The sequence below is a fragment of the Bufo gargarizans genome, chromosome 5 (genome assembly GCF_014858855.1).
Source record: "Bufo gargarizans isolate SCDJY-AF-19 chromosome 5, ASM1485885v1, whole genome shotgun sequence".
Classification (NCBI taxonomy): domain Eukaryota; kingdom Metazoa; phylum Chordata; class Amphibia; order Anura; family Bufonidae; genus Bufo; species Bufo gargarizans.
This window is the reverse complement of record NC_058084.1, coordinates 174,520,584-174,548,527: the sequence shown is the minus strand read 5'-3', so window position 1 is coordinate 174,548,527 and position 27,944 is coordinate 174,520,584. Positions and strand designations below refer to the sequence as shown.

General features: G+C 41.6%; 1 protein-coding gene across 3 annotated transcripts in view; it reads right to left on the bottom strand.

Moving 5' to 3' along the window:
* The window catches only part of SUGCT (succinyl-CoA:glutarate-CoA transferase), a 942,268-nt gene that overhangs the window by 460,646 nt on the left and 453,678 nt on the right, over positions 1 to 27,944 (bottom strand). For all 3 annotated transcript variants that reach the window (XM_044293705.1, XM_044293704.1, XM_044293703.1), the window contains exon 12: positions 24,993 to 25,095. In XM_044293705.1, the coding sequence (XP_044149640.1) occupies positions 24,993 to 25,095 (103 nt within the window). The remainder of the gene's footprint in view (positions 1 to 24,992; positions 25,096 to 27,944) is intronic.

Genomic DNA, 27,944 nt, shown 5'->3' with positions numbered 1-27,944 from the left:
CTTTTTTCTTTCCCACGAATGTATCATTTGATGCAGTAGGTCCCTACGCATCCCTACCACTCTTGGTTACCCCACATCTGCTTTTTTCCTGCCCTCTAGCGTTTCTACCTTGTGGCGCCCTGTTTTGTTGCTGCATGATTATTCCCCCTCCATTTTTTTAGAGGTACATTTTTTGGGGACTAACACTCTTTGTTTAATTTAGTTTTTTTGTCTTACAATGTATGCAGCCATGTACTATAGTTCCAGCACTAACTTCCAGCTCTAGAGCTATTCTGAAACAGCTGATTGGCAAGGGTTCATGGTGTAGGACTCCTGCCAATCAATTCTTGATGGCCTATCCTGAGAATAGCCCATCAATAAAAATAAAACAAAATGAACAATCCATTTAATAAACATTAGAAAGTAATCTTGGAGTCTGTCAATTAAAATACAGAGAAGTGAGTTTGAAGAATCTGATGACATCATGTGGATGTTAATGAATTCATACATAACATTTACTATCAAATTGTCATGGGTTTCGAGAGATCTCAAATTTCTACCTTGTAATACTGTACAACTTCAAGGAGCCACCTTAGCCAATACTGGGGATATACCAGAAAACAAAAAATATGGCACCCCTTGTCTTAACCAAAAAGGGTCAGTGCTCGCACTGGTGAGAGTTAAGTCCAGGTTAACTTGTTAACGTTAATCCATAGTCAGCATTCCAGGAGATGCCACATTTCGGCTATACTCTAGCCTATTTCAAGCATAAAAGGGCTAAAGTAGTCAAAACGTTGCATCTACTGGATAGCTTGCTATGGATTAAAGTCTTTTATTTTCACTGTTTGCGACTACAAGTGCTGTCTCTTCCTTCATTTTGAATACTATGTCTCTTCCTTCATATTTAATACTATGGATTAAAGTCACCTATTTTCACTGTTTGCAACTGAGTGCTGCCTCTTCCTTAATTTTGAATACTGAGGATAGCAAAGTCACTTCTGTACACCATGTCTAAAGGACAGTCTTCCTATTACTCTATTTAAAAAGCATGCCTCTTATATACCTATATAGCAAGACTTGGCTTCTGTCTGTATCTATGCTGCAGATGTTTGCTAGGAAATTGTGTGAGGTGTTTAAGTCATACTTACATCTGCTTAAAAAATTCCACCTCAACAGATGAACAAATAACTTGCACTTTATATGTTTATGTAAGATGCTGAAATCACCCAGTGCAGGAGAAGAGAACTATGCAAAATAATATTTGTTGCCAATGGAAATGCATTATATGTAATGCTTATTCTAAATGGGCCATTATTTATATATTTGACAAATATTTATCGGAATATTTTAATACAAATATTGGAGAACAGTTTACACTTTCTATGAAGAGATGACAAGTAACTATTACATCAATATATGGATTCAAAGGGGTTGTGCAGCCAATACATATTGATGATGCTCAGCATAGGTGATAAACATTTGATCAGCAAAGGACCATACAAGTGCTGCTTCCTCCTCAAGATTACACTGTGTGTCGTCACACTTGCAGTGGTGGCGTGGTGTAATTACAAGTGCAAGTCCCACTCAAGTGAATGAGACAAGCATGTTTAACGACCCTGTGCCGCACGAGCGCCACCTCCTCTTAATACAGCTGATTAGTGGGTGTGGTGGCAGTCAGATCCCCGCCAATCAGATATGGATGACCTATCCTGAGGATAGGTTATCAATATGTACCAGCCCCTTTAAAAGGGAATCGGTCATCCTGATTTTGGACTATTTTCTACAGTAATACATGAGTAGTACTGCGGATAAGGAGTTCAGATCAATATTCTTTATTTTTCTATTGCCCCCCCCCCCCCCCCCCATCACCCCGCTGTCAGCACTCAAAGCTGCACTGAAATATGCAGTCCGGACTGCTGTGCTGTTCTAACATAATGGAGAGGACCCATGGCAATGCACAGACGCCCTGATACTGCACTTCAATGCAGCTCTGAGCGCTGATAGCAGGAGAATGGGGAGCAGTAGGAAAATAAAAAATATAAACTCCATTTCTGCAGTACTGCTCATGTATTACTGTAGAAAATGGTCAGGATGACAGATTCCCTTTAAATAAACAAGCAAGGAAACTAATAAATGTACAATATGCAAAAATATATAATAATAAACATAATAGCATATATAGGGAATCCTCTTTGAGACAACCACAAATAATTGCATTGCAAATGGTCTCCTAGAGAGCTAATGAAGATGGGCAGTTTGCATATTATATGATAGAACCAAAAATTGGCATGGGAAATCTGGTGATTTTCTCAAAGAGATGATCATTTAGAGAGCTGTCACTTTCTTAAAAAAAAAAATTCTAAAGCCAAATTACAGAATTAAAGGGATTGTCTCACTTCAGCAAATGGCATTTATCATGTAGACAAAGTTAATACAAGTCACACGTTGGCTATGCCTATGCATACTCCCATGGTCCTGGCTACCAGAAAGGCCATGCTTTTTCCAATAGTGTGCAAGCACGGCCACTGCTGCTGAATTGCAGGGTGGTCTGTAACCAAGGAAATGAGCAGTGTATAATGTGATAGAAAAATGAATCAAACAAGACAATATGGACAATCACAATACATTAGTAAGTGCTTTTTATTAATTTTGTCCACATGATAAATGCCATTTGCTTAGGTGAGACAACCTCTTTAATCATCTGTAAAGAACTTTTAAAAAATAACAACGGTACCAATATAACATGTCAATTTATCAGTATATTCTTGTAAATCCCCACACACACTCCTTCCCCTGCTGCTTCCAGTGGCACTGGGATTTGTTTGTGCACAATGATGTCCTATATGCTCCAGTTGACTGCTGTCCCGAATCTCTAGCCTCAGTGATCATGTACTGTATACCCTTGAGGTGTTTGGAGTGTATGGGCATGACATCACTGCAGTAAAGAAAATGACATCATGGCTGCAGTGCCAAGAAGGACTGGAGAGCCAATGTTGTAAGTGGTGGAGAGTGAATATATATCGCTGTTGTTTTATAATATTATTGTATTGTTTTAGTTGGACAACACCTTTAACTATGTGGTACAAATAATATAAAGGCCCTTTCTAATCTTTTGGCTTAGCCATTTCAGCCACACACATTGCTAAGAGGTACATAAAATAAAATATATAGCCAATACACAAATTATTAGCAGCAGAGTGGGCCGTACTGGAGAAATCAGAGATGTATCAGTTCTTACTGATGTACTGGAACACTGGAGAATGATGGACTGACCTCAATGAATAGATTGGCCCATTCAGACTGAGTCTTTGCAAGCAGAATTTGGTGCAGCTTCCATGCCAAAAGCCCTCCATGCGGTCATGCAGAAGCCGCCTTCTACTGCGGACATGGTTTTTGGCCCCAACCATGTCAAGAAAGGACACGTCCTTTGTTGGCATAGGCGTGGCCATAAATCACAACCGTCAATTGAAAACAATGGGGGGCAACTTCCACATGGCCACCTGACATCTTTTTGCTGTCTGTAGGTGCCCTTTTTGTGAGCTTAGGAAGTAGTGCTGTTTCTATTGCTTCCATTTCCAGTTTCAGCATGGCAACGGCAGAGGCTGATACATTATGATCCAGCCAGCTGTAAGTGATGTTACTGTGAAGTATCTAAAACTATTACTGCATTTACAGATCACAGAACAGACATAGTGTAAGTCCTAAATCATATGCTACAGGAATGCGATTAGTTGTAACACTCAGATTTGGGTTTCAAACTGTCCCTTAAAATGACATTAGCAGAAAAACTGTTTCCCACTAATCTCATGAATTGGGTTTCCATGACAGTGTAGCCACAATTATGCCTAGTATCCTCATGTGAAATGATCTAAACTGGTGAATGTCACAGGGCCATTGAACACTGAAGCAGTGCACATATTTGCCTTGTGTTGGAAGGGTTAACTTCCTTCCTAGTGTGTGTGCACTGGGTGTTTCTGTGTGTGGCTACATGGGCTATAAAGCCTCAGTTAAGATCAGTAGTCTGAGGGGTACTTCAGCCATGGCTAGCTGGAGTCATTCTCCCGTGTTATACCATCTGCCAGTGGGGGCCACCCTTGTGGTCATAGATTTATGTTACATGATGTTATGAAGATGTTTGTTTGGTCTTTATTCTTTGCAGCTTATGGTCCTCGGTTCCTGTGTGATGTGTGGTGTGTGCTGTGTCCGTTTGTGTTGTTGTGGACAACAGCACTTGCACATGGGTTCCAGGCTTTGTGTCTGTGGCAGGTAGGTGTTGTACTTGTTACATTTACCTGCCATTGCCATAAGTTGTTCATGTCTCCCTTTTCTATGTAGCTTGGCCACTTTAGACTCCTGTTTCTCCGTGTCCAGGAGGAACAAGTTGTCTTCCCAGCTCCTAGTCCAGGGCCACCCTGAGGGCTAGCAGGGACTATTAGGTTCCGGTGTATGAGCCCTCCTACAATCAGGGTTGGCTCATACAGTTAGGAGTCAGGGGTAGACAACCTGTTCCTCCTGGCAATGGCAGGTAAATGTAACAAGTACAACACCTACCTGCCACAGACACAAAGCCTGGAACCCATGTGCAAGTGCTGTTGTCCACAACAACACAAACGGACACATCACACAGGAACCGAGGACCATAAGCTGCAAAGAATAAAGACCAAACAAACATCTCCATAACATCATGTAACATAAACCTATGACCACAAGGGTGGCCCCCACTGGCAGATGGTATAACACAGGCGGATGACTCCAGCTAGCCATGGCTGAAGTACCCCTCAGACTACTGATCTTAACTGAGGCTTTATAGCCCATGTAGCCACACCCACACACAGACACACCCAGTGCACACACACTAGGAAGGAAGTTAACCCTTCCAACACAAGGCAAGGGAAGTACACACATAAACACACACACTTCACCTGTTGCCGCGGGCAACGGCATGCATGGCAACCATGTCCTGGGGATCAGCCAGAAGGCCGAGACACTGCCACCACATGCAAACAACACCAAACGTAGTCACGGGCAACCAAGTGAAGGAAAATGTCACTACGCACACCATAGGCCGTGACACTTATTTAGCAAATAGGGTGGTCTATTTTTAGAAATATGGTCTAAACATCTATGTTATGCCCTTTCTCACGTGGGGTAATAATTCCAAAATGGAATTGGAGAGATTTTACAAATGAAAAAATGCAGGTTTGGTTTCGATCAGTTTTATGTAACGCCAATTAAAATGTACTCTGATAAAACAAGATTTGCAGACAAAAAATGGGGAAAAGCCTGTGCTCCAATTCTTTATGATCAATGGCATAATATAATGGAAAAAATTGCTTAGGATTCTCCAGTATTATGGTAAAGGAATATCAAGATTATTTTTACTAAAATGCTCCTTATTGATGTCTACTATGCTACATACCATGAAATTCAGGAGATATTCTTTGTGTCACAAATATAATATCAGTGCATACTGACCTACTAACACATTTTAAGCTGACCTTAAATTAATATTGGCATAATGAAATGCTAAAAATAATAAGATCTATTTGACTAGCAGGGTTCCCAACATTAAAGGGGTTTTAAAGGCTAGCGATATTGATAATGTAGCCTTAGGATAGATCATCAATATCAGAAAGGTGGGGGTGCCCATTGTCAGACCATCACAGGTCTGAGATTGATGATCTATTTTGAGGATATATCATCAATGTCTATAGGCTGGAGAACCCCTTTAAGACTCCTCCCTAGAAGTCATGTCATAATCTCCAAAGCTATCAAATTAAGCTTTATACATTTCAGGCAGACATTCGAAGGAAGATTTTTTCTTCACACAGGATGTAATAATACTGTTAGCAGAGATTACAAAGAAATCCACTTTTGTTATATACATGTCATTATAAGCATCATATTTGTAGTCCGCCTCATTGACTTGTTAAAAAAAAGCAAAACGTACAATATAAAACATGTGCAAGCAGTAAACTATAACTATCAATAATAACAACTGACATATCATCTTTGTATAAGGTCCTGTACTGATGTCAATTCACCCAACAGCAATAAAGTATGCAAAGTGAATTCTAAAGACAGGTAAAGCCTTCAATAAACCTGTAATCATATTCTATTGTTATACTGCTCTAAGCCCCATTTCTAACGGAAAATAGTCCAGGTCTGAGTTCCTATTCTCGTGATTACAAAATAATCATTGCCACATGTTTTGCTGTTCTTTTGCGTTTGTTCTCGTAACCGCCTAAATACTGTTATCTTATTTCCTTAGAGAAAAATACTGCTACCTTTTTAATATTGCTTTGTAACTTTATTAAATGCTGTCCTATACAATAAAGGTGCATTTACGTAATCCAATTTAATGTTTTATGTTGTTTGCCTTTGTACGGTCATTTGTACTTGTAGTAATGGCAGTGATGTCTTGGGGCAATGTTAGATGGATATTTACAAAGTGCGGTTGAAGAAAGACATATGTCCATCAAAGAGATGGTAAATGAAGGGAAGAGATATAGGTTCATTATAAAATCTGATTCCCCCACTGGTCCAGAAGGGGGCCAAAACCTTTGTTTCTTAATGCTATGAAATGCCTGTGGGGTCAAAACACTGACTACATCCTCAATAAATACATTGAGTGGTGTAGTTTCCAAATTGGGGTAACATTTGTGGAGTTTTCACTGTAGGGGTACCTCATGGTCTCTTCAAATATGACATAGCACCCAAAAGCTATTCCAGAAAAATCTGCCCTCCAAAATTGATATGGCACTCCTTCCCATCTGAGCCCTGTAGTGTAACCGTGCAGCATTTTACAACCACATATGGGATATTTCTGTAGACTGCAGAATCAGGATAATAAACGTTGTGGATGGTTTTGCTGTTAATCCTTGAAAAAATAGATCAAAATGGAAAATCTGCAAAAACAAGTGACATTTTATAATTTCACCTTCATTTTGCCTTTAATTCTTGTGAAACACCTAAAGGGTTAGCAAAGTTTAAAAAAGCAGTTTTGAATAATTTGAGGGGTGTAGGTTCTAAAATTAGGTCATTTATGGTGTAATGTAAGCCGCTCAAAGTCAGTTCAGGTCCTCATGCCGCTCAAGTCAGTTTTGGAGATTTTCTTGAAAATTTACTGAATATTTTTTTTTTTATTCTAAGCCAGGGGTGCACAACCTGCGGCCCGGGGGCCACATGCGGCCCTCGATACCATTCTTTGCGGCCCCCAACCATCTGGTAACAGATTTGTATGCCTATGTCTAGTGTCTGCTCACATGTCTCTTTCATGTATTTTCCCATTAGATGGGAGTCCCAGAAGTGTAACCAGACATTAATGATATATACTGTATGTTTAATATGCCAAAAATACAGTATTTCAGTTGGTAATATCTCCTTTAAGTTTTATTTTCGGCCCTTGGAATTAGTTAAGGCTGACAATGTGGCCCCCAACCAGAAAAGGTTGGGCACCCCTGTTCTAAGCCCTCTTATGTCCTTAAAAAATAAAATTACATTTACAAAAGTATGCCAATATAAAGTAGACATATGGTGAAGGTTAATTGATAAGTATAATTAATAAGTTAATTAATTATTTACACTAATTGTCTTAAAAGCAGAATTTTTTTGAAAATAGCAACTTTTTCCAAACTTTCAGTTTCTTTTACAAATAAAAGTAAAAAATATTGACTCAAATTTACTTCTCACATGAAGTATGATGTGTCATGAATGAGACAGTCTCAGAATCGCTTGGATAAGTAAAAGCGTTCCAAAGTTATTACCCTATAAAGTGTCATATCAGATTTGCAAAAATAGGCTGTCAGGAAAAACGGCTAACAGCACTAGGCAGGACTGGCAAGAGCAGTGGAAACATACCTTTATCAGTGCTTTTATTATGAAGAGTCGTGTAAATATCAACCTACAAGTGCCCTGGAGGTTCAATGTTAAATGTTCTCTGCTGTGATCTGCTTTCCCACTCCTCTCCTCTGCTCTAAGTGACCAACCAGGAAACTGTCACTGAGGCTAGAGGGGAGGCGCTTGTAAAGGGACTCTGTCATGTTTTCCGCTGCCATCACTTTTAAATTCTAACGGTTTGAGTGCATGCCAATGAGTTCCCAGATTCATGAGCTCAGGCTCTTCCCAAACATCTGCCTCTGATTGACAGTTGTTTTTTCAAAACTGAATCAGCAACAGGAGGGCGGGGAAAGTCAGGAGTTCATGAATAGAGTTGAGCGGACACCTGGATGTTCGGGTTCGACGGGTTCGGCCGTACTTTACAAAAAAGTTTGAGTTCTGGACCCGAACTTGACCCCGAACCTCATTGAAGTCATTTATTTACCTGTCTACTAGGTAGAGCAGGGGTATACCACAGCCAAAAATTGGTGAATTTCATCCCAAAAAGCAACAGACAAATTGGTGAAATTTGTGTACCTATCTAGTAGGTGGAGCAGGGGTATATCACAGCCACAAATAGGTGAATTTCACCCGAAAATGTAACAGACAAATTAGTGAAATGACAAAATAAAATAAAATACGTACAAATTAAAAAAAATAATCTTGATGTATGAGGTGGAGGTCCATATGAAGTAGGAGGTTGAGGAGGCGGTGGACGTAGCGGTGTAGGTGGAAGCGGCAGTGGAGGAGGAGGAGGTTTTAATTTTATTTATTTTTTAAATTAGGGTACACCCTAAAATAGTGGTAAATATCAAAAATACAACAATGAGCAATTGCGCTGTAGTATAACAATGGCTGGGTAAGGCCGGTATACATGTCTATTCTGCACATGGTACAGACAAGTCCTGTGGGATCCATGCCTGGTTCATTTTAATGAACGTGAGCTTGTCCACATTGTCTGTGGACAGGCGGCTGCGCTTGTCTGTGATAAAGCCCCCTGCCGTGCTAAACACACGTTCAGATAATACACTGGCTGCAGGGCAGGCTAGCACCTCCAAGGCGTAAAGGGCAAACTCAGGCCATGTGCCTAATTTGGAGACCCAGAAGTTGAAGGGGGCAGTACGTGTAGGCAGTGTGCACACATACTGCTCCACCATGTTGCTGAAATGCTGCTAAGACGTTCCATATCAGCTGGTGGTGCTGGTTGTTGTGACATGCTGACAAAGCTTTTCACATTTTGACAATGCTAACCCTGCCTTCTGAGGTGCTGGTGGTGCCCCAGCTGCGTTGGAGACCTCTTCCCCGTCCTCTGCCTTTGCCTTGTGCTTCCACTGTTCCCCCGCTGTCAGGTGAGAATGCCACCAGCAGAGCCTCTACCATTGTGCGCTTGTACTCGCGCATCTTACTATCACGCTCCAGTGACGGAATAAAGGACGGTACGTTGTCCTTGTAACGGGGATCCAGCAGCGTGGCCACCCAGTAATCAGCACAATTAGAATGTGGGCAACTCGGTGGTCATTGCGGAGACACTGCAGCATGTAAATCGCTCATGTGTGCCAGGCTGACCAGAGGCAACGACAAGCTGTCCTCTGTGGGAGGTGTATCGTCTGTGTCCTCTGTATCTCCCCAGCCACGCACCATTGATGGCCATGAGCTGGTTTGGGTGCCACCCTGCTGTGAACACAGTTCCTCCTCCTCCATCTACTCATCCTCTACCTCATCATTCTCCAGAACTGTGTCCTGGCTGGACAATTGTGCACCTTGGGTTTGTGGGTGCAGGAACCCACCCTCGGAGGCACTTGTGAATGACTAGCTGGAAACCCTATGAAATGATTCCTCTTCCTCCTCGTCCTGTGCCACATCATCTTCCATCACCGCCAGAAGCATTTTTTGAAGGATGCATAGAAGTGGGATAGCAACGCTGATAACGGCGTTATCGGCAATGGCCATGTTGGTGGAGTACTCGAAACAGCGCAACAAGGAACACAGGTCTCGCATGGAGGCAGAAACCCCACTATCGCCTGCTGTTGCTCGCACAGTCTGGCCAGCATGTGCAAGGTGGATTTCCACCTTGTGGGCACGTCGCATGTGAGGCGGTGAGCGGGAAGGCCGAAGTTATGCTGCAGCGCTGACAGGCAAGCAGCAGGGTGAGAACGCCGAAAGCGCGCACAGATGGCCCACACTTTCTGCAGCAGCTCTGACATATCGGGCTAATTTTTAAGGAACCTCTGCACCACCAAATTGAGCACATGCGCCAGGCAAGGGATGTGTGTCAAACCGGCCAGTCCCAGAGCTGCTACGAGATTTCGCCCATTATCGCACACTACCAGGCGGGGCTTGAGGCTCACTGGCACCAACCACTCATCGGTCTGTTGTTCCATGCACGTCCACAGCTCCTGCGCGGGGTGGGGTTTGTCCCCCAAACATATATGTTTTAAAACTGCCTGCTGTCGTTTACCCCTGGCTGTGCTGAAGTTGGTGGTAAAGGTGTTACGCTGACCGGATGAGGAGGCGGTAGAGGATGAGGAAGCGGAGTAGAAGGAGGAAGCAGCTGGAGACAAACTGAAGCGCCCTGCAATCCTCGGTGATGGAAGGACATGCGCCAAACTGCTATCTTCCTCAGGCCCAGCAGCCACTGCATTTACCCAGTGTGCTGCTAGGGAGACATAACGTCCCTGACCGTGCTTACTGGTCCACGTATCCATAGTTAGGTGGACCTTGCCACATATGGCGTTGCGCAGTGCACACCTGATTTCGTCCCCCACTTGGTTGTGCAGAGAAGGGATGGCTCGCCTGGAAAAGTAGTGGAGGCTGGGCATGACGTACTGTGGGACAGCCACCGCTATAAGGCCTTTAAAACTATCCGTCACCACCAGACGGAATGACAGCATTTCAAAGGACAGTAATTTTGAAATGCTGGCATTCAGGGCCAGGGATCGCTGGTGGGTGGGGGGGTACTTCCTATTCTGCTCCAGTGTTTGGGAGATGGAGAGCTGAACGCTTCCATGGGACATTGTGGAGATGCTTGTTGACCCAGGTGGTGGTGTTGCTGGCAGATCCTCTGTTTGCGGGGTGGCAGGTGCCACTGTCACTCCAGAGGTGGATGAAGAGGCCGAGACTGCAGCAGAAGAGGAAGCAGGAGGAGCCAGAGACTTTTCTTGGTTTTTGAGGTGTCTACTCCACTGCAGCTCGTGCTTTGCACTTAGATGCCTGGTCATGCAGGTTGTGCTCAGGTTGAGAACGTTTATGCCTTGCTTCAGGCTCCGATTGCACAGCGTGCAAACCACTCGTGTCTTGTCGTCAGCACATTGTCTGAAGAACTGCCACGCCAGGGAACTCCTTGGAGCTGGCTTTGATGTGCTCGGTCCCTTGCTGTGTTTGGCAGTAGCAGGCGTACTGTCTAGGGGACGGCCGCTCCGCTTTTGCACCCTGCTCCCTCTTCTGCTGTGTTGGTGGCTCTGTGCGACCACCGCCTCTTCCTCCGAACAACACAGGTCACTCACATGACCTTGATTCCATGTGGGGTCGATGACCTCATCGTCCTCCACATCATCCTTTGCCCAGCGTTCACCCCTGCCCTCCTTGTCGGTCTGCACACTGCAGAAAGCCACAGCAGTTGCCACCTGTGTTTCGTCATCATCCGAGACGTGCTGCGGTGGTCCTCCCATGTACTCATCTTGAAACATCCTGCACTCAATCGCTTTCACTTCTGGGGCAGGGCTATGTGGATGGCCCTGGGAAACCCTGCTAGCATAGTCATCAAAAAGCAAAAGAGACTGTTCTATGACTTGGGGCTCAGACTGCTTGGCTGATTTGCAATGGGGTGAGGTGAAGGACTGATGGACATGGGCTGCAGGTGCCAACTCTGATCTTTCAGCAGCAGACGGGGTGGGAGACAATGTGAAGGAACTGGAGGCACTGTCAGATACCCAATCCACTATCGCCTGTACTTGTTCTGGCCTCACCATTTGTAGAACCGCATTCGGCCCTACCAAATAATGCTGAAGGTTCTGTCTCCTACTCGCACCTGAGGAAGGTGTTTCACTAGTGTGTGTAGCTGGCACAGATTGACCACGTCCTCTCTCTGCAACAAGAGCTCCACCAGCAGCACCACGACCGGGGCCACGTCCCTTATTCAATGCTCTCCTCATTCTCCGCAAATTTAGTATCTTGCCCAAAATGGGTGTTTTTTTAATAACTAAAGATAACAGCAGTATCTAACGTGTGTATTTCACACTGACAGATGCAGCAAAGGCTGCAAATGTAGTATTGGGCCCAAAATGGGTGCTTTTTTTAAATAACAATATAACAGCAGTATCTAACGCGTGTATTTCACACTGACAGATGCAGCAATGGCAGCAATTTTAGTATTTGGCCCAAAATGGGTGTTTTTTAAAATAACAGACGATAACAGCTGTATCTAACGCGTGTATTTCACACTGACAGATGCAACAGATACCGCAAATGTAGTATTTGGCCCAAAATGGGTGTTTTTTTTAATAACAGAAGAAAACAGCAGTATATAACGTGTATATTTCAAACTGATAGATGCAGCAAAGGCCACAAATTTAGTATTGGGCCCAAATGTTTTTTTTTTTTTTTTTAATAACAGAAGATAACAGCAGTATCTAACACGTGTATTTAACAATGACAGATGCCGCAAACGCCGCAAATTTAGTATTTTGCCCAAAATTGTATTTCACACTGACAGATGCAGCAAAGGCTTCAAATTTAGTATTTGGCCCAAAAAGGGTGTTTCTTTTAATAGCAGAATATAACAGTGGTATCTAATGCTTATATTTCACACTGACATATTTTTTAAAACACAGAAAATTATTGCAGTCTTTCAAGCTTGTATTTAACAATGACAGATGCAGCAAGGGCTGTAAAATTTTGTATTTTCCCCAAAAAGGTGTTTTTTAAAACCCAGAAAAATATTGCAGTTTTTCAGGCTTAAATTTCACACTGACAAATGCTGCATAGGCCCCAGATGGAGGGTATTACCAAAAAGGGGTGCTTTTTTAAAACCAGAAAATTTTTGCAGTCTTTCAAGCTTGCATTTAACAATGACAAATGCTGCAAAGGCCACAGATGTAGGGTCTTGCCAAAAATGGGTGATTTTTTTTTAAACCAGAATATAATTGCAGTATTTCAAGCTTTTATTTGACTGTCATAAATGCACATATGCTGTGCTGGTGCACTGAACTTGCATAGAATGGCCGCCGCCGCCCACCTAACTAACAGACAGATAAAAGTTATTTTTCTGTGTCACTGGGCTCAGGGCAGGGTAAAAAGTTTGTGCACTGCACCCACAAAACTAAGTCTAGGTAGATCGCTGAGTTAACAAGCACATCAGATTAAAGATTCTTTCATATTCTCTCCTTCACAGCAGCAGCATCCCATCCCTACACTAATCAGAGCACAGTGACGTGCAGCGCTACATGACTCCAGCTTATATAGAAGCTGGGTCACATGCTGCACTGGCCAATCACAGCCATGCCATTAGTAGGCATGGCTGTGATGGCTTCTAAGGGCACACAAGTTAAACGCTTGTTGATTGGCTGCTGTGCAGCCTTTCAAAAAGCGCCATTAAATTGCCGAACACCGAATCCGAACTTTTACTGAAAAGTTTGTGTTCGGGTACAGGGTCTAAAAATCCTAACGTTCGGTACGAACCCAAACTTTGCAGTTCGGGTTCGCTCAACCCTATTCATGAATATTCAGGACTCATCATTATGCAGTGGAGCTGTTCTGTACATAATTTTGTCAAAAAGACTGGATGAATTAAATAAAATGACCTGTCATTTGTTTATGTTGCCCTTTGTTAGGACACAATAAAGCTGATGACAGATTCCCTTTAAACATATCAAAAGTAGAGTACAAAGGTATATTACATTGCAAATGCTATGCTAATAACTTAGAGATGCTTAGCAAATACATTTTGTACAAAATCATTTGAGCCCTTCTGCCGAAAGCCAAGGCGACCTCTATAAGAAGGGTCCTAACACTAAAGCTCACCTGTTGGGTGCCATAACAGCGACCATGAATCCAGGAAGTGCAGGTCCCACATGCATGCTGTGCCCCCTTGATTTATGTCTGTGTGGAGCCAAAATGGCCTTCATTGAATCCAGGGGCTACAAGTACCAGCATGCATGCTGAGCAGACTATGTACTCAGTCTAATTAAAATCAGCCTGTGAGGCAGGGGAGGGGCAGGAGGGAGTGCACGATCATAGGAGTCAGCTGATTTTAATTAGACTGAGTACATAGTCTGCTCAGCATGCATGCTGGTACTTGTAGCCCCTGGATTCAATGAAGGCCATTTTGGCTCCACACAGACATAAATCAAGGGGGCACAGCATGCATGTGGGACCTGCACTTCCTGGATTCATGGTCGCTGTTATGGCACCCAACAGGTGAGCTTTAGTGTTAGGACCCTTCTTATAGAGGTCGCCTTGGCTTTCGGCAGAAGGGCTCAAATGATTTTGTACAAAATGTATTTGCTAAGCATCTCTAAGTTATTAGCATAGCATTTGCAATGTAATATACCTTTGTACTCTACTTTTGGTTTGTAGTGTGCTGTTGCACCATGTGTTTGTCAGATGTATATTTGCAGCCACATCAGCAACGTGCACCTGCGCATTGAGATGTGCTGACCCCCCCCCCCCCCCCCTTTTTGTGTTCCCTTTAAACATATCACTCCACACTCATAGTGAAGAACTGCCTCCAGGACACTTGCAGGAGCCCAGCAAAACAAAAGTCCATATTCACACAGCTCCTGATAAAAGCTCCAAAAAAGGCAATAATGTCCTGCATTCCCAAAACCTTACACAGTGCTGTTAGCAGTTTTGCACGGTCAAAACTGCTGACAGACCCACTTTAACTTCATAAGTAAAAAATAATTTGAAATCCATTTCAATATTTGTCCTGCTCATTATAATATTACACAGTAGAATATATCTTTGCAATAAGAATACAGAATTTAGCATTTGGTAAAAGCAGTTTTCTAGATCATGTAAGAAGAATGTGAGCAGTTAGATTGCGATACAACATATGCTAATGAAATTTTATGGAAAAAATGTAAATTACAGTATGCTTTCTAGGGACCAGTGTAAACTGTATGGTGGATTAAAGAGCATAAATCACTCATATACCTTCTTAGAGCCTTACATCTTCAAAAAAAATTAAAGCAGCTGTGAATGTCATTAATAAGCTGATATCAAATCTTTCAGTCCAAATTATGCATTACTTTTGACAGTTGTCAGTATCAGAAGTTGATATTGCAGACAAGATGCAAACAAAATATTTAAGGCTGCCTGTACACGATCAGGTTTTGATCAGGGTTTCAGATGCAATTTTGAAGCTAAAACCAGGTGTGGATTCAAAAAAGAGAAGTAGAATCAGCCCTTTATATTATCTCTCCCTTTGTGAGCCACACCTGGGTTTAGCTTCAAAACTGAACCTGAAAACCTGATCTAAGGCCGAATGCACACGGCCGTGTTCCGCGGCCGAGAGCGGTCTGTGGTATGCCGGGCTGGATTCCTGTTCAGAGCAGGAGCGCATGGCGTCATTGGTTGCTATGACGCCGTGCGCTTCATGCCGCCGCTGAACTACAGTAGTACACTCGTATAGTGTATGAAGCACACGGCGTCATAGCAACCAATGACGCCGTGCGATCCTGCTCTGAACAGGAATCCAGCCCGGCATACCACGGACCGCTCTCGGCCGCGGATATGTTTGATGGTATTGTAAAGCACAGCAGATTTGATGCATGCAAATAATCCACAGCTTTTCTGTCTCATGTGAAGGTACCCTTAACCCTTTGAGTCCTGGCAGATTTTTCATTTTTGTGTTTTTTGTGTTTTTCCTCCATGAATTCCAGAAGCCACTTTTTTATTTTTCCATTCACATAGACATATGAGGGCTTGTCTTTAAGGGACAAGTTGCATACAATATAGAGGTAAGCTGAAAAAAATTCCAAATGGGGTGGGATTGTAAATAAAAAAAAAGGAAATTCACTGAAGTTTTATGGCTTTTGTCTCTATACTGTGGCCTCTGCGGTATAACTGATCTGTTACTATAATTCTCTGGGTCAAAGATTACCACATTTATATAGTTTTTGGAACTTTGGAAAAATGTTTTTTTCTTTTCATCGCCATATTCTGACCCCCACAACTTTTTTTTATAGTTATGTCTACAGAGCTGTGTGGGGGGGTACTTTTTTTGTGGGATGATCTGTAGTTTCTATTGATACCATTTTGGAGTGTGTGACTTTTGAATCACATTTTATCAAAAATTTTTGTAACAAAAGCTATGAATAAATGGCAAATCAGACATTTAGATTTTCTTTCGTTACAACTTTTGCAATATGGGATAAATATTTTAATAGTTCAAACATTTTGTGACACCACAATTCAATGATTTTTATGTATTTTATTGTTTATTTTAATTCTGGAGAAAGGGGGTGATTAGAATTTCTATATTTTTTAAAAATGTTTTAAAACTTATTTTTTTCCTCCCCCCCCCAGGGGGCTAGAATATGCGATCCTGGTTTGCTCTTCAGAGAGACCCATCAGAGCCAAGGAACGGCTAATCTGATGGCTGCATGGGTGGTTGTTCCTGACCTGGATGTGCATACTTCTAGGTTTTCAGCATTTAGATGTGACAACGGCATCTAAAGGATTAAATTTATGTGATTGGCATTATCGCCGGTTGCAGACATTAGCCCCAGGCCTCTGCTGTTTGAAACAACAAAGACCCGATGGAAGGCTATGGTGCCTGCTGCACTCGTGAATGCATGCCATATATAAATCCCTTTCTCCCAAACATGCACAGCGATGGGACTCTAGGGTTAAGGAAACAATCTAATAAACACTAGCTGGATCAGTAGCAAAAATTTGCAAGTAATGACAGCATATGATGCAATAGGCAGGGGGTCAGTTTGCCAAGGGAACCATACATTGTCCAAGCTCTCCCAATGTAGTTCTGACTCCCTGAGAATCCATCAAATAATAGAGAGAACTGAATACCCTCTAGTTTTGATCTCTTTAACTATGCGGGGGAAGAAAGAGAAATCAGCTTACTGTCTCATGGACAATCTTGAAGCTTGGAAAGTTGAGCAACCCACAAGACACAAGCAAAGTAGACATTTACTCCTCTACTGACCCAGACATTATCTCTATCAGCATTATAAGCCAACAGGGCAAGAGAAACTAACTCCTTACATTTCCTCCTTGAGATATTATACTAGAATATCAAGGATGTTGGTAAGTATCCATCTATAATCTTATGCTAACTTGATAGTTACTACCCTAATCCTCCAGAGAAGCTGTCTTAACCTTTCTACCGACCACCACCAAAGAAGTAGCATGTGTATCTGACTGCTAAAGTTTGTGCGCTATATGGCAATAATTATTTTATGCTGTTTAAGATCATCTAGCTTAGATGGAACTAATACCGTATATACTGTTGTATACTCATAGCTTTCTGTCGGCCAAACATATTCCATGAGGATGACCTTTTGGTATATATTTGACAATTAATATCTACATAATATTTTTTTTCTTCTAGTGATCATTACAGCAAATAAAGGCTTTGTATTTTTTTACCTACAGAAGTGGATCTCTCAGATCTTGCTCCTTGGCTGCTTTATAGCTGAATGCCTGTAGGGACCTTACACCTATAAACATAGGATTATAATAGATATGTGGAGAAACAACCTCCATACACTAAATAAGTAACAACGCATCAAAAAAATAATTAAAAATAAATACACTCTTTATTTCACAACATATAATATATAATAATGTTAATGCAATTAAAAATGGATCCTAGCAGTAGCATATGGTAGGTCAACAGTCAGCACAACAGTACAGCCATATAAATATTATCAATGTTGTTCCACATACCTAACAAAAAGTACATAAGTACAAAAGCTGGAACTAAAGTCCATCAACCATGTCCCATATAAGTCATATAACTGGCAAAAAGTGCAAGGTGGAAAAAACAACAGGTGGGAATATACAATACTGACCGCTGGCTGATATGACCTCCAATGACTCCCCGACGCGCGTTTCGCCGATGGCTTCTTCCAGGGGGCGTGACGCATCCTATTGATAAGACCAGCGTGTGTGGCAACAACCAGGTGAGGAGTACAAACACAAGTGTGTCTTGCCTACAGTCAAGCAATGGGTGGGAATGCCATTGTTTGGAGGTGCATGAGTGCTGCCGGCTGTGGGGAGCTACAGTTCATTGAGGAAACCATGAATGCCAAAATGTACTGTGACATACTGAAGCAGAGCATGATCCCCTCCCTTCGGAAACTGGGCTGCAGGGCAGTATTCCAACATGATAATGACCCCAAACACACCTCCAAGACGACCACTGCCTTGCTAAACCCTAAACTAAGGGTAAAGGTGCTGGACTGGCCAAGCATATCTCAAGACCTAAACCCTATTGAGCATCTGTGGGGCACCCTCAAACAGATGGTGGACGAGCGCAAGATCTCTAACATCGACCAGCTCTGTGATGTCGTCATGGAGGAGGATTCCAGTGGCAACCTATGAAGCTCTAGTGAACTCCATGCCCAGCGGAGTTAAGGCAGTGCTGGAAAATAATGGTGGCCACACAATATATTGACACTTTTGCCCATTTTCACTTAGGGGGTGTACTCACTTTTGTTGCCAGCGGTTTAGACATTAATGGCTGTGTGTTGAGATATTTTGAGGGCACACCAAAGTGTCATCTCTTTAGTATTGTCTCATGAAAAGATATAATAAAATATTTACAAAAATGTGAGGGGTGTAATCATTTTTGAGAGATTACCCCTCAGATGCTGTGGTCAAATGTGACCACAGCATCTGAGAAAGTAAAACAGTGCTTTCGGGCCTGGAACGGATCCCCCAATTGCCGCAGCTGAAGGCATCTGTGTTGGTCCCATTTTGGAAAGTCACAAAGGCTTAGCAGCATTCCTCAAATTAACTACCCGTATACATGATTTTTTTTTTTTTTTTTATGCACTTATATAGCGCCAACATATTCCACAGCACTTTACAGACATTAGCATCAGATTGTCCCCAGTGGAGCTCACAATCTAATTTCCCTATCCCTATGTCTTTGAAGTGACATGATCTATATACAAGTTACTACCTCATCTAACATGCAACCAGAGGTTTTTATCAGATATAGAGATGGCCTTGAGGTTCGCCTGGCGGTCGTTTCGCGGCGAACTTTGCTTGTTGGCGATTAGCAGAACATGCGAACATATGGAGATGTCCGCCGGTGCCATATCCTTTTACATTGTGAAGAACTTTGACCCATGACACATCCATCAGGTGGTACAAGACAGCCAATTGAGACGTTTCATCACATGGACATACACCCTACCTTATAAATAAACCTGATCTGGGTGCCATTTTACATTCAGTCTTTTGCCACAGTAGGGAGAGGTTGCTGTGTGGAGCAGGTACAGAAATTAGGGCCACAAATCGCTAGTTAATAGGGCCACAAAAGTCCTTTTAAGGACTGGTATAGGTGTGCTATCGATAGGTGTGATATACTGAGGGGTGTAATATACATAGAATATACTTTCTAACATAGAAAGTATAATATAGTGCAATTGTATTGTGCAGCAGTTGTGTGCGGTTCTGCTGCGATACTGCAGCTATACAGAGTGACAAACACTATTTGAACAAATATGCGTATGTGCGCTCCAATGGTCCCGGCCACCAGAGAGCTTTATGCTTTTTCCTATAGTGTGCAAGCACGACCACCACTGATGGATTGCAGGGTGGTCTGTAATCATGGAAACAAGCAGTGTATAATGTGATGGAACAATGAATCCAGCCAGCAAAGGAGGCAATATGGACAATCACAATACATTAGTGACTTGTATTAACTTTCTCTACATAATAAATGTCACTTACTGAAGTGAGACAACCCCTTTAACTATGAATTGTACATTTGCCTTTTACGAGCAGATATGTCAACCCAAAAGACACCAGGGGTATCAATAAATCCACTGTTGAGAATGAATACTATTAAAATCGCTGAGCCTCCAGGAATATTATTAAATCCATTGTATCATCAGTTGCAAGAAAAAGCACAATAGAACATAAAAAGAAAGGTTAATAACCTCTGTCTATATACCTTATTATTTCATATGGATATCATAGATGGGTCTCCAATCTGCATCTCTTTCTATGAGCCATAACCAAGAGCCACCATGCAACAGACCTGGCCCAACCAGGCATTACATGGTTAGCCATTCTTCTGAATGGCTGCCATGTGATGCTACCTTGCTGCAGTGGAAATATATGGCTAAATGCAGTTTTACAGGTTAAATAAATCAAGCCATAGTGATCAGAGGATCTCCTAGATGTCTTTTATTTAAAATGGGGTTGTGTTTCTGTCTGATAAAATAATAAACCTCACAGTGCTGGGCCTCTATAAACTGCAGCTTCATGTATATGAAAAAAGGAGCTGTGTACAATGCTCAAGTTAGAAACTTCTAAATGAATATCTCCTAGTGTATGATATTAAACACAAAAGTAACGTAAATGAGAAAAATATGTAACATTTCTGTGTTACCAGATTTCCCAGAAAATTATATGTTGCAAGGCAACATGTTTTTCAAAAATATAAAACATCTTTTTAGCAAAAGGACTTTGTTTAATACAGAATTTTGAATGATTAAAGGACAAACTCTGAACAAGACTTGAAATCTGAATGGATGACCTCAATCTGTTCTTATTTACCACAACCTCAGGAGTATAAGCAAATAACACAAAGTGGTTTGAGGTTTTCCGAAAACAACAAAAATCAAACCGAAAATCCAATACCATTTTGAATTTAAACAAAAGCCTTTTAGCCAGGGGGTAAATACTAAATGAAAAAGTAAATGATATGTCAAGGAATTTAGTAAGTAAGGGTTACAACCAATAAATTCAAGAAAATTGACTTATCATTCCAACCGTTTGGCTAATATGTTTTAAGCACACAATATGATATGCTGTGTTTTATTGTGGACACTAACATTCCTACAATCTATAATGAATGCCAGATAACCCCATATTTGCCAGAGAGGTCAGCAGAATATTGCTGCAGAGTGTAATGCTGCTTCCAGAGGCACTGAGGGGATTAGGAAACGCTTCCGGGTCAAGACTCTAGAATTTATTACAATTGTCAACTTCAGGACTCAACAGTTGAAAATAGATTTTTGAGCATATGTATCGAATTTGCAACTGTAGTTCGTAATAAAGTGTTTGTCTAAGATCAGCCTGTGTTCTGGGCAGGTTTTTATCCCTGTCCGCATATGAAGCACACTCCAGCACTCTTGGCAGTGATAAGAACCAGCATGGCTGCCAAGCAGGGCACTGTAACACATGCCACACAAGTGGAGTCTATCAGGTGGAGGATACTGTTAGCGATGCATCATCCTTGAAAAGTACTGAGATGGAATAATCAGCAGTGAAATATCACAGCTGGTCATGATTTCTGCCTTGGCCAAACACCTGCAAACTCTAAAAGGATATCAAAACAAAACTCCACCCAATGGCACAGAGCCATCCCTTAACAACCAGTCGTTGACTCTACATCACCATAAAAATTAATTTAACATTTCTACAGAAACAGTATTCTTCCTGTCCCAAAAGGCCCTTCCATTTCCTTTCACAGTTCTTTCGGCTAAGACAAATATGCCACAGAAAACAAACAGAAAATAAAGAACTTAAATATTTGATGACTGGAAAAAATATCTTTTGGCTCCAACTGTTTATTTGTGGAAGCCTGTGAAGTTAGTAGGTTTTATTAACCTCTAGACTATCTTATGGTGCTTAGGTTCCTCCATCTTTAACGTAGCCTGAAAAGGTAGGCTGCCACATCTGGTAAAACTGTACGGAACACATTGAGAGAACTGAAAGCACAAGTCAAACCAAAGGTCACTGCAAGATGTTTGTTCCATTTACTTATGTGATTATATGACAAGGACCAGGCTGTGAATAGCTAAAGTCGGAAAATACCTTCTGCTCTAGGGCTCCCTGTATCTTTTTTGGGGCCAATAAAATCTACAGTAGTTTGTAGAAAATAAGAAAGAATAAAGCTAGACAGTATATACAAGATAAAATGAAATACAAATACTAAAATCATACAAAAATATATTTCAAATACAGTAGGATTCCTACTGCTGGCTTAGTACTTAACATAGTACTGATATGAGTTCTAAATCAATAACCAAAATTCGGACCATTAGTTAATTATTCAGAATATCTTTCACATCATCCATCTCTATATTAATTAGCAAATGTGGCAAAAAAAAAACACATGGCGCCATGCAAGGGTACTGCTGTAGGCGTAGTACAGTGGGAAATATCTTCTTGAACATCTCTTCCTGATAAGCACCTGTTAGCAACCACTTGGGAACCCTCATTATGTGCCAGGGGTGAGAAAAGCAGCTTCATTTGGAAAGGCTGTAGTCTACTGAGCAACCCTTCTGTAGACCACTACTTATTCACAAAAACATTAGAATCATAAGTGCAAACAGATAACAGGAAACGGCAATAAGCGACTGCCAGGCAGCTTATCTCTTGTGATAACAAAGGATCAGGTATGTAGAAATCCAGCATGTCTAATCAGTTTTCCCCAGAAATCAGTACTTTTGACTGACTTTAATACAGTATGTAAGGGTATCTTTAATTATAAATGGAGGTATACTTAAACAAAAGTAACAGACACAATACTGTGTCTAGTTAAGAATCAAAGTAAACAGCAACCAGAGCCACCAAACAATTGACAGTAGATTTCAGAGAGGAGAGGTAAATATTAAGGTAGAGCATAAAGTTTAGACAAGTAAAAGCAGATTATATAGCTTAGACAGGCAACCAGTATGTCAGGATCTACAGATAGATGACAAGTCCTGAGTAGATCATGTATAACAATCCATGTTCAGGGTATGTGACCAGGCCTAGAGGGGAAGTGAGGTGCGGCATGATCATCCATGGAGAAGTAGCAGCCCTCACATACACAGGAACACTATAAGTCTGGTGCAGCACTGTGCACACCATAAAAAGGTGTTTGTTCACTTAAGATCGGTATATGCTAGGGCTGTCTCTCATCACAAGCTTAGTGCCCTCTTGTTTTCTGCCAGTCTTCCATGCAAATGTTGCACTCAGAACTCAGCTGTTGTGTTGTTTGCCTATGCTACTCCGCCATACTCTGTAGTAACAGCGGGTCCGCGATACATGTGCACCGGCTGTGTGCACCCTGCATTGCTGATGTGGATCCATTGACTTGAGGTCCGGTGCGGAACAGAGGCAAGGAACTTCACGGAAGCACTCCAGAGTGCTTCAGTGGGGTTTCTCTCCGTGCCTCTGCACCGCAAAAAAATAGAACATGTTCTATTTTCTTGCGGTGTGGATGGATTACGGACCCATTCAAGTTGAATGGGCCTGGATCCATCTGCGGAATGTTGGGCCTGGATCCGTCTGCGGCACGAATGTTGCCTGTGCATTGGGGACCGCAAAATTATGCATGAGACCTTAGTGAGAACAGGGCTTTTTGTACAGGATGCTCCTTGGTCTCCACCCAGATGAGTCCTGCCAGACAACACACTTACTCTGGTGAGCCATGACAGCAACTCTCTCCCTTCACCTAATGGGCTGATTAACCTCTATACAGACATTTAAAATGCAACTCAACATTACAAATGATAGCAGATCCTCACAAGGGGATTAGCATGTTAGGGTGTATTCACACAGCATTTGCAGTGTCCATTTAGTATATCTGCAAGGAAAGCTCCCAGTACTGCGTCTGGCAAAAATCTAGATCCTAAAATGGTAGTTCAGCTATATATACATAGCTATGGTATGTCAGGGAAATGTTTTTTGTAACCATGATGCCTTGAAGACTTTTTTAGAGATTTTTTGAAAAGTGAGGTTTCAGCACTGGCTTCAGAAAGCTGGGTGTGCTTTTGGATGAAGATGCCACCTTTTACTGTGGACACAATTTCAGAAAACATACATATACTGTAGATCCCCGTGTCAGCTATGAGATAGGCACGTCTAATTTTTTTTAATAGAAAGCATGGGTAACTTAGGCTTTAGGTTGAGCTTTCCTGGACAAGAGAATCCCTGGATGGAAAACTGAGATTTGTTTGGTTGATCTAGTCATCACTTCCAGAAAGTCACTGGTTCAAATTTGTGCTCCCCCTGATCCAAAGTTACAGAACTTGGTAAGTTCTCACTCCTTCCAAAGATTATACAACTGGCTTAAAGTGTAACTGTCGTTTTAAGTGTCTACTGATAATAAGCTGTAATGTGTGCAAATGAGAAACATCACTGTTTCTGACTATTATATGACTTTTGTTCCAGCTTTATTCCTCTGCAGGCTCCATCTTAAATTGTCAATTTTCCCTGAACTCAGCTCCAGGAGTAGTGGAGACTAGCTGTTATTATGTGTCCCATACATAGTACACATAGAAAAGAGCAGATCATGTTTGCCTATTTCTCTGTACCACACCCTCAGAAACAATAGCATGGAGGGCATTATACACAAAGCATCGAATCGTATTACTAGCATAGTATTAGCATAGTATGACTATGAATCCAACACTGAGATTAGATATTTATTAGAAGCTGCAGACACATCTTTGTGTGTCTCTTTGATTCTGTCTCTCTCCAGAAGCTCCCTGTCCCATCACCATGTATTACTATCAGGAGCAAATGTAATCCGATCCCTCAGTGACCTGCTAACCTGTCTCAGCAAATTGAGAATAAATTATTGGTGCAAGACTCAGGGGGAGGAAAAGAGGAGTTTGATAAGTGGAGAAAGAGGCATGTTTCTCTACTAAGATACTGTATATTACAAAGCAAAACTGAAACAACGGTTAGGCCTCATTCACACGTCAGTTTATTTGATCAGTTATTTCCATCAGTTATTGTGAGCCAAAACCAGATGCGGATCAAAAACACAGAAGAGTTGCAGATCTTTTCATTATACCTTATCTCTGTGTAGCCTCCACTCCTGGATTTGGCTCTCTCAATAACTGATGGAAATAACTGATCAAAAACCTGAAGTGTGAACTCAGTCTTACTCTTTAAAATAGTGAAATGCTATATAACAAAATAAGTGATCTCAGACTGACCTGGGGTTCAGAAAATACTTGCTTTATACTGTTGATCGGCCCATATGGGATGCCACTTCCTTCAAAGAGCTCAAGCCACTCAGCGGTTGTTTTTTCTGAGAACCTAGGAACAAACAAAAGATTGTGGCTTAAATTCACTTTAAAAAAAAAAAAGTCTAGAGGATGTAAAACACCACCACACGGATTTATTCCCAGGCAGCCAGTATTGTAACAGAAAATGTTCAGCGGAAATGCAAAAGCTCAAAGCCCTAGGCAAAGAACGTGGTTAAAGAGCCTTGTAATTCTATCTGATTGTCTTAATATGAGATCCAAACCAAAATTATCAGCAATTTCATATATGGTCAGAGGATTTCCTCAAGGCCTTTTGTACTGTAATGATCATCACATTTGTAAGACAATAGCATTAACATTCTATGGGAAAAAATAAAATATGGAACACTTGAGTTTTGATCTAAAAAATCTGATATGAAAGCAGCCTTGACTTTTTCCTGCCTATCATATGTGAAACATATGTCGGAACTAACAACCGCAACTGTTAGATAGCTAAACAAAGTTCACATTTATTAGCAACATAATTTTAAAATATGGATTAGCGGGGTCACAGGGCCATGGGCCACAATACATATCCTGGATATAGGCAAAATTCTTGCAGCCTGCTGAAAGCTCCAATCACAGCACATTCATTTTAAAAAATTGTCTGTTAAATGTTACAGTTTCAGTAAGTAATAAGATCCCTGCATACAAACCGGCAGCTGATGTGACCTTTTGATAAGTAAAGCAGGAAACAAAGTTGTATGATTAGGGTTTATGTGCAGGGGTGCTAAGCCAAAACTTGTCATATAATCCTCTTATGTTTTTTTCTGTTCTTTTTTTCTTAGTACAGGCTTTTAAGTGTGAAGGAAAAAGTATATTTTGGTGAAAGATTTTCTGCTCAGAAATAGATTTGTTACACTATTTTTTTTATCATACAGTACATTTACTTCTTTTAAGCTTAATACAAGCTTAGATCCAATACTAGAAGATAATTTGTAGCCAAATACTAAAAACAATTGCCTTTAAAGAGGATCTTTCATGGGTCCAGACATTATGAAATAAGTACTGAAGGGGGTTGTGTAGGGCATAATTCATGGATGTAATATCGCTTACTAGTGTGTCTGTCCAGTCCCCCGCTGTGGCCCCATTCACTTTGCCCGCCTGATATGCTAATGAATAGCATTGGTAAAGGGAGGAGGAGACTGCCCTGTTTCTCAATGGGCGTCTCCTTCTTCCTGGCTGTAGCGTGGTCCAGTCACAGCGGAGAGCGTCACAGCCAGGGGAAAAAAACTCACCTTGTCCCTGGCTGTGACGCTCTCTGCTGCCGATTGGACCTCTTTTAATAACTCTTATTGTCGGGAGTTTTCAAGAGATGTTCCTGCCTTTTGATACTAGAGTATTATCTTGGGTTGAAGTCTGTTGTTAGAGAACCTTTCTTCTGTCAATAACGTCAATGTAGGGCTCAATGGTCCAAGTTCACCATTACTGGCAGTTGGTGGTCACACATATGTGGCACATTTCCCAACTGTGGAATACTGAAGCATGTTCTATTCTATGTAGGGCAGGGGTTTTCCCTCTAATGAATTGGTCTATTATTCATTTAAATGGAAATAGAAATAGAAATCTGTCACCAAAATGTAGCCTATTAAACTAGAAGTAGTATTCAATGTCTGTTTGAGTTCTGACTCATCCTCTTTTCCAGTTCACCTTCCTATCCTCCTTCCTTTGGTTATTTCTCTCTTCTACTTTCTTAGAGCTACTCTACTCTGTTGGATAACCAGCACATGGGTCTGAATGTTTGTATTTGCATGTAATAAAAAAATATAGTTTCTGAGTTATTCAATAAAATGCATTTGTATAACGCTGCTTGTTATTTGTTCTTTTCCTTATTTCCCTGTCAGTGGGGTGGACACGTGCTCACATCCATCCTTCAACTGTTACCAGCCTTATCTTCTGTTTGAAGCTGTGACAGTTACAAGGAGAGAACCACAGCAGAAAGACCCCCCCCCCCCAACCTCCCCTTCCATCCCAGTGAAAGGGCATACTCCTGAGCTGCTAGCTTGATACAAATCTCAGAGCAATTAGAGCAATACATGGGCAACTCTGTATTCATTCAAGGGCTGGTTGTAGCTTTGTATTGAGTTTATCATGGGTTTCATTTTATACATCCATCATGGGGTAACACCTTTAACTATGTTTCTTTTTTTTTTTTAGATCATACTGATGCATTAAAGGCGTTATCCAACTTATTTAAAAATATCCTCAAACTACTAAATGTGCTAAAATAAAAAATCTCCTATAGTCATCAGGTAATTCCCTGCTGCTTCCAGTGAGACCGCTCCAGTATTCCAGGGCTGCAGCAGTGACCTAGCTGTATACCCCATTGACAGTTGATGTTAATCACTGGCCTCAGCAGTTCTGTGCCATATATTGCTAAGGACTACAATTGGCTGCAGTGGTTACATAAGGCATATGGGCAAGGTGGAATCATGCTGCAGAAGCCTAGCCCTGTCAATCAAACAGGAGAGGGAGGCGATGGTAAGTCGAAGGGGCCACAGCTGTGGTGCAATGAACAGCTCAGGCCCTCCCTCGGTGCACTTTACAACTGATTAGGATATTGAATAAAAGCATTTTTTCACAAGAAGGCATGCTTATAATATAGGAAGGGAGTCCTACCAGGGATTGTGCTCCAGTTTAAAACTGATTGTGTCGATGTCAGACTCCCTTTAAGTAAGTTGCACAACCTCTGTAACTATATTTTGTATAAATAAACATAAGCATATGTATGAAAGATACAATTCAATATATTGGTTCTGTGCCCTACATTATCCACACCTTTATATTGTAGGAGAGTCGCCGGGATAATAATGGACGGACGATACGTGCCACCAGAGGTCCTGGCCTCGGTGGAGTAAGAAC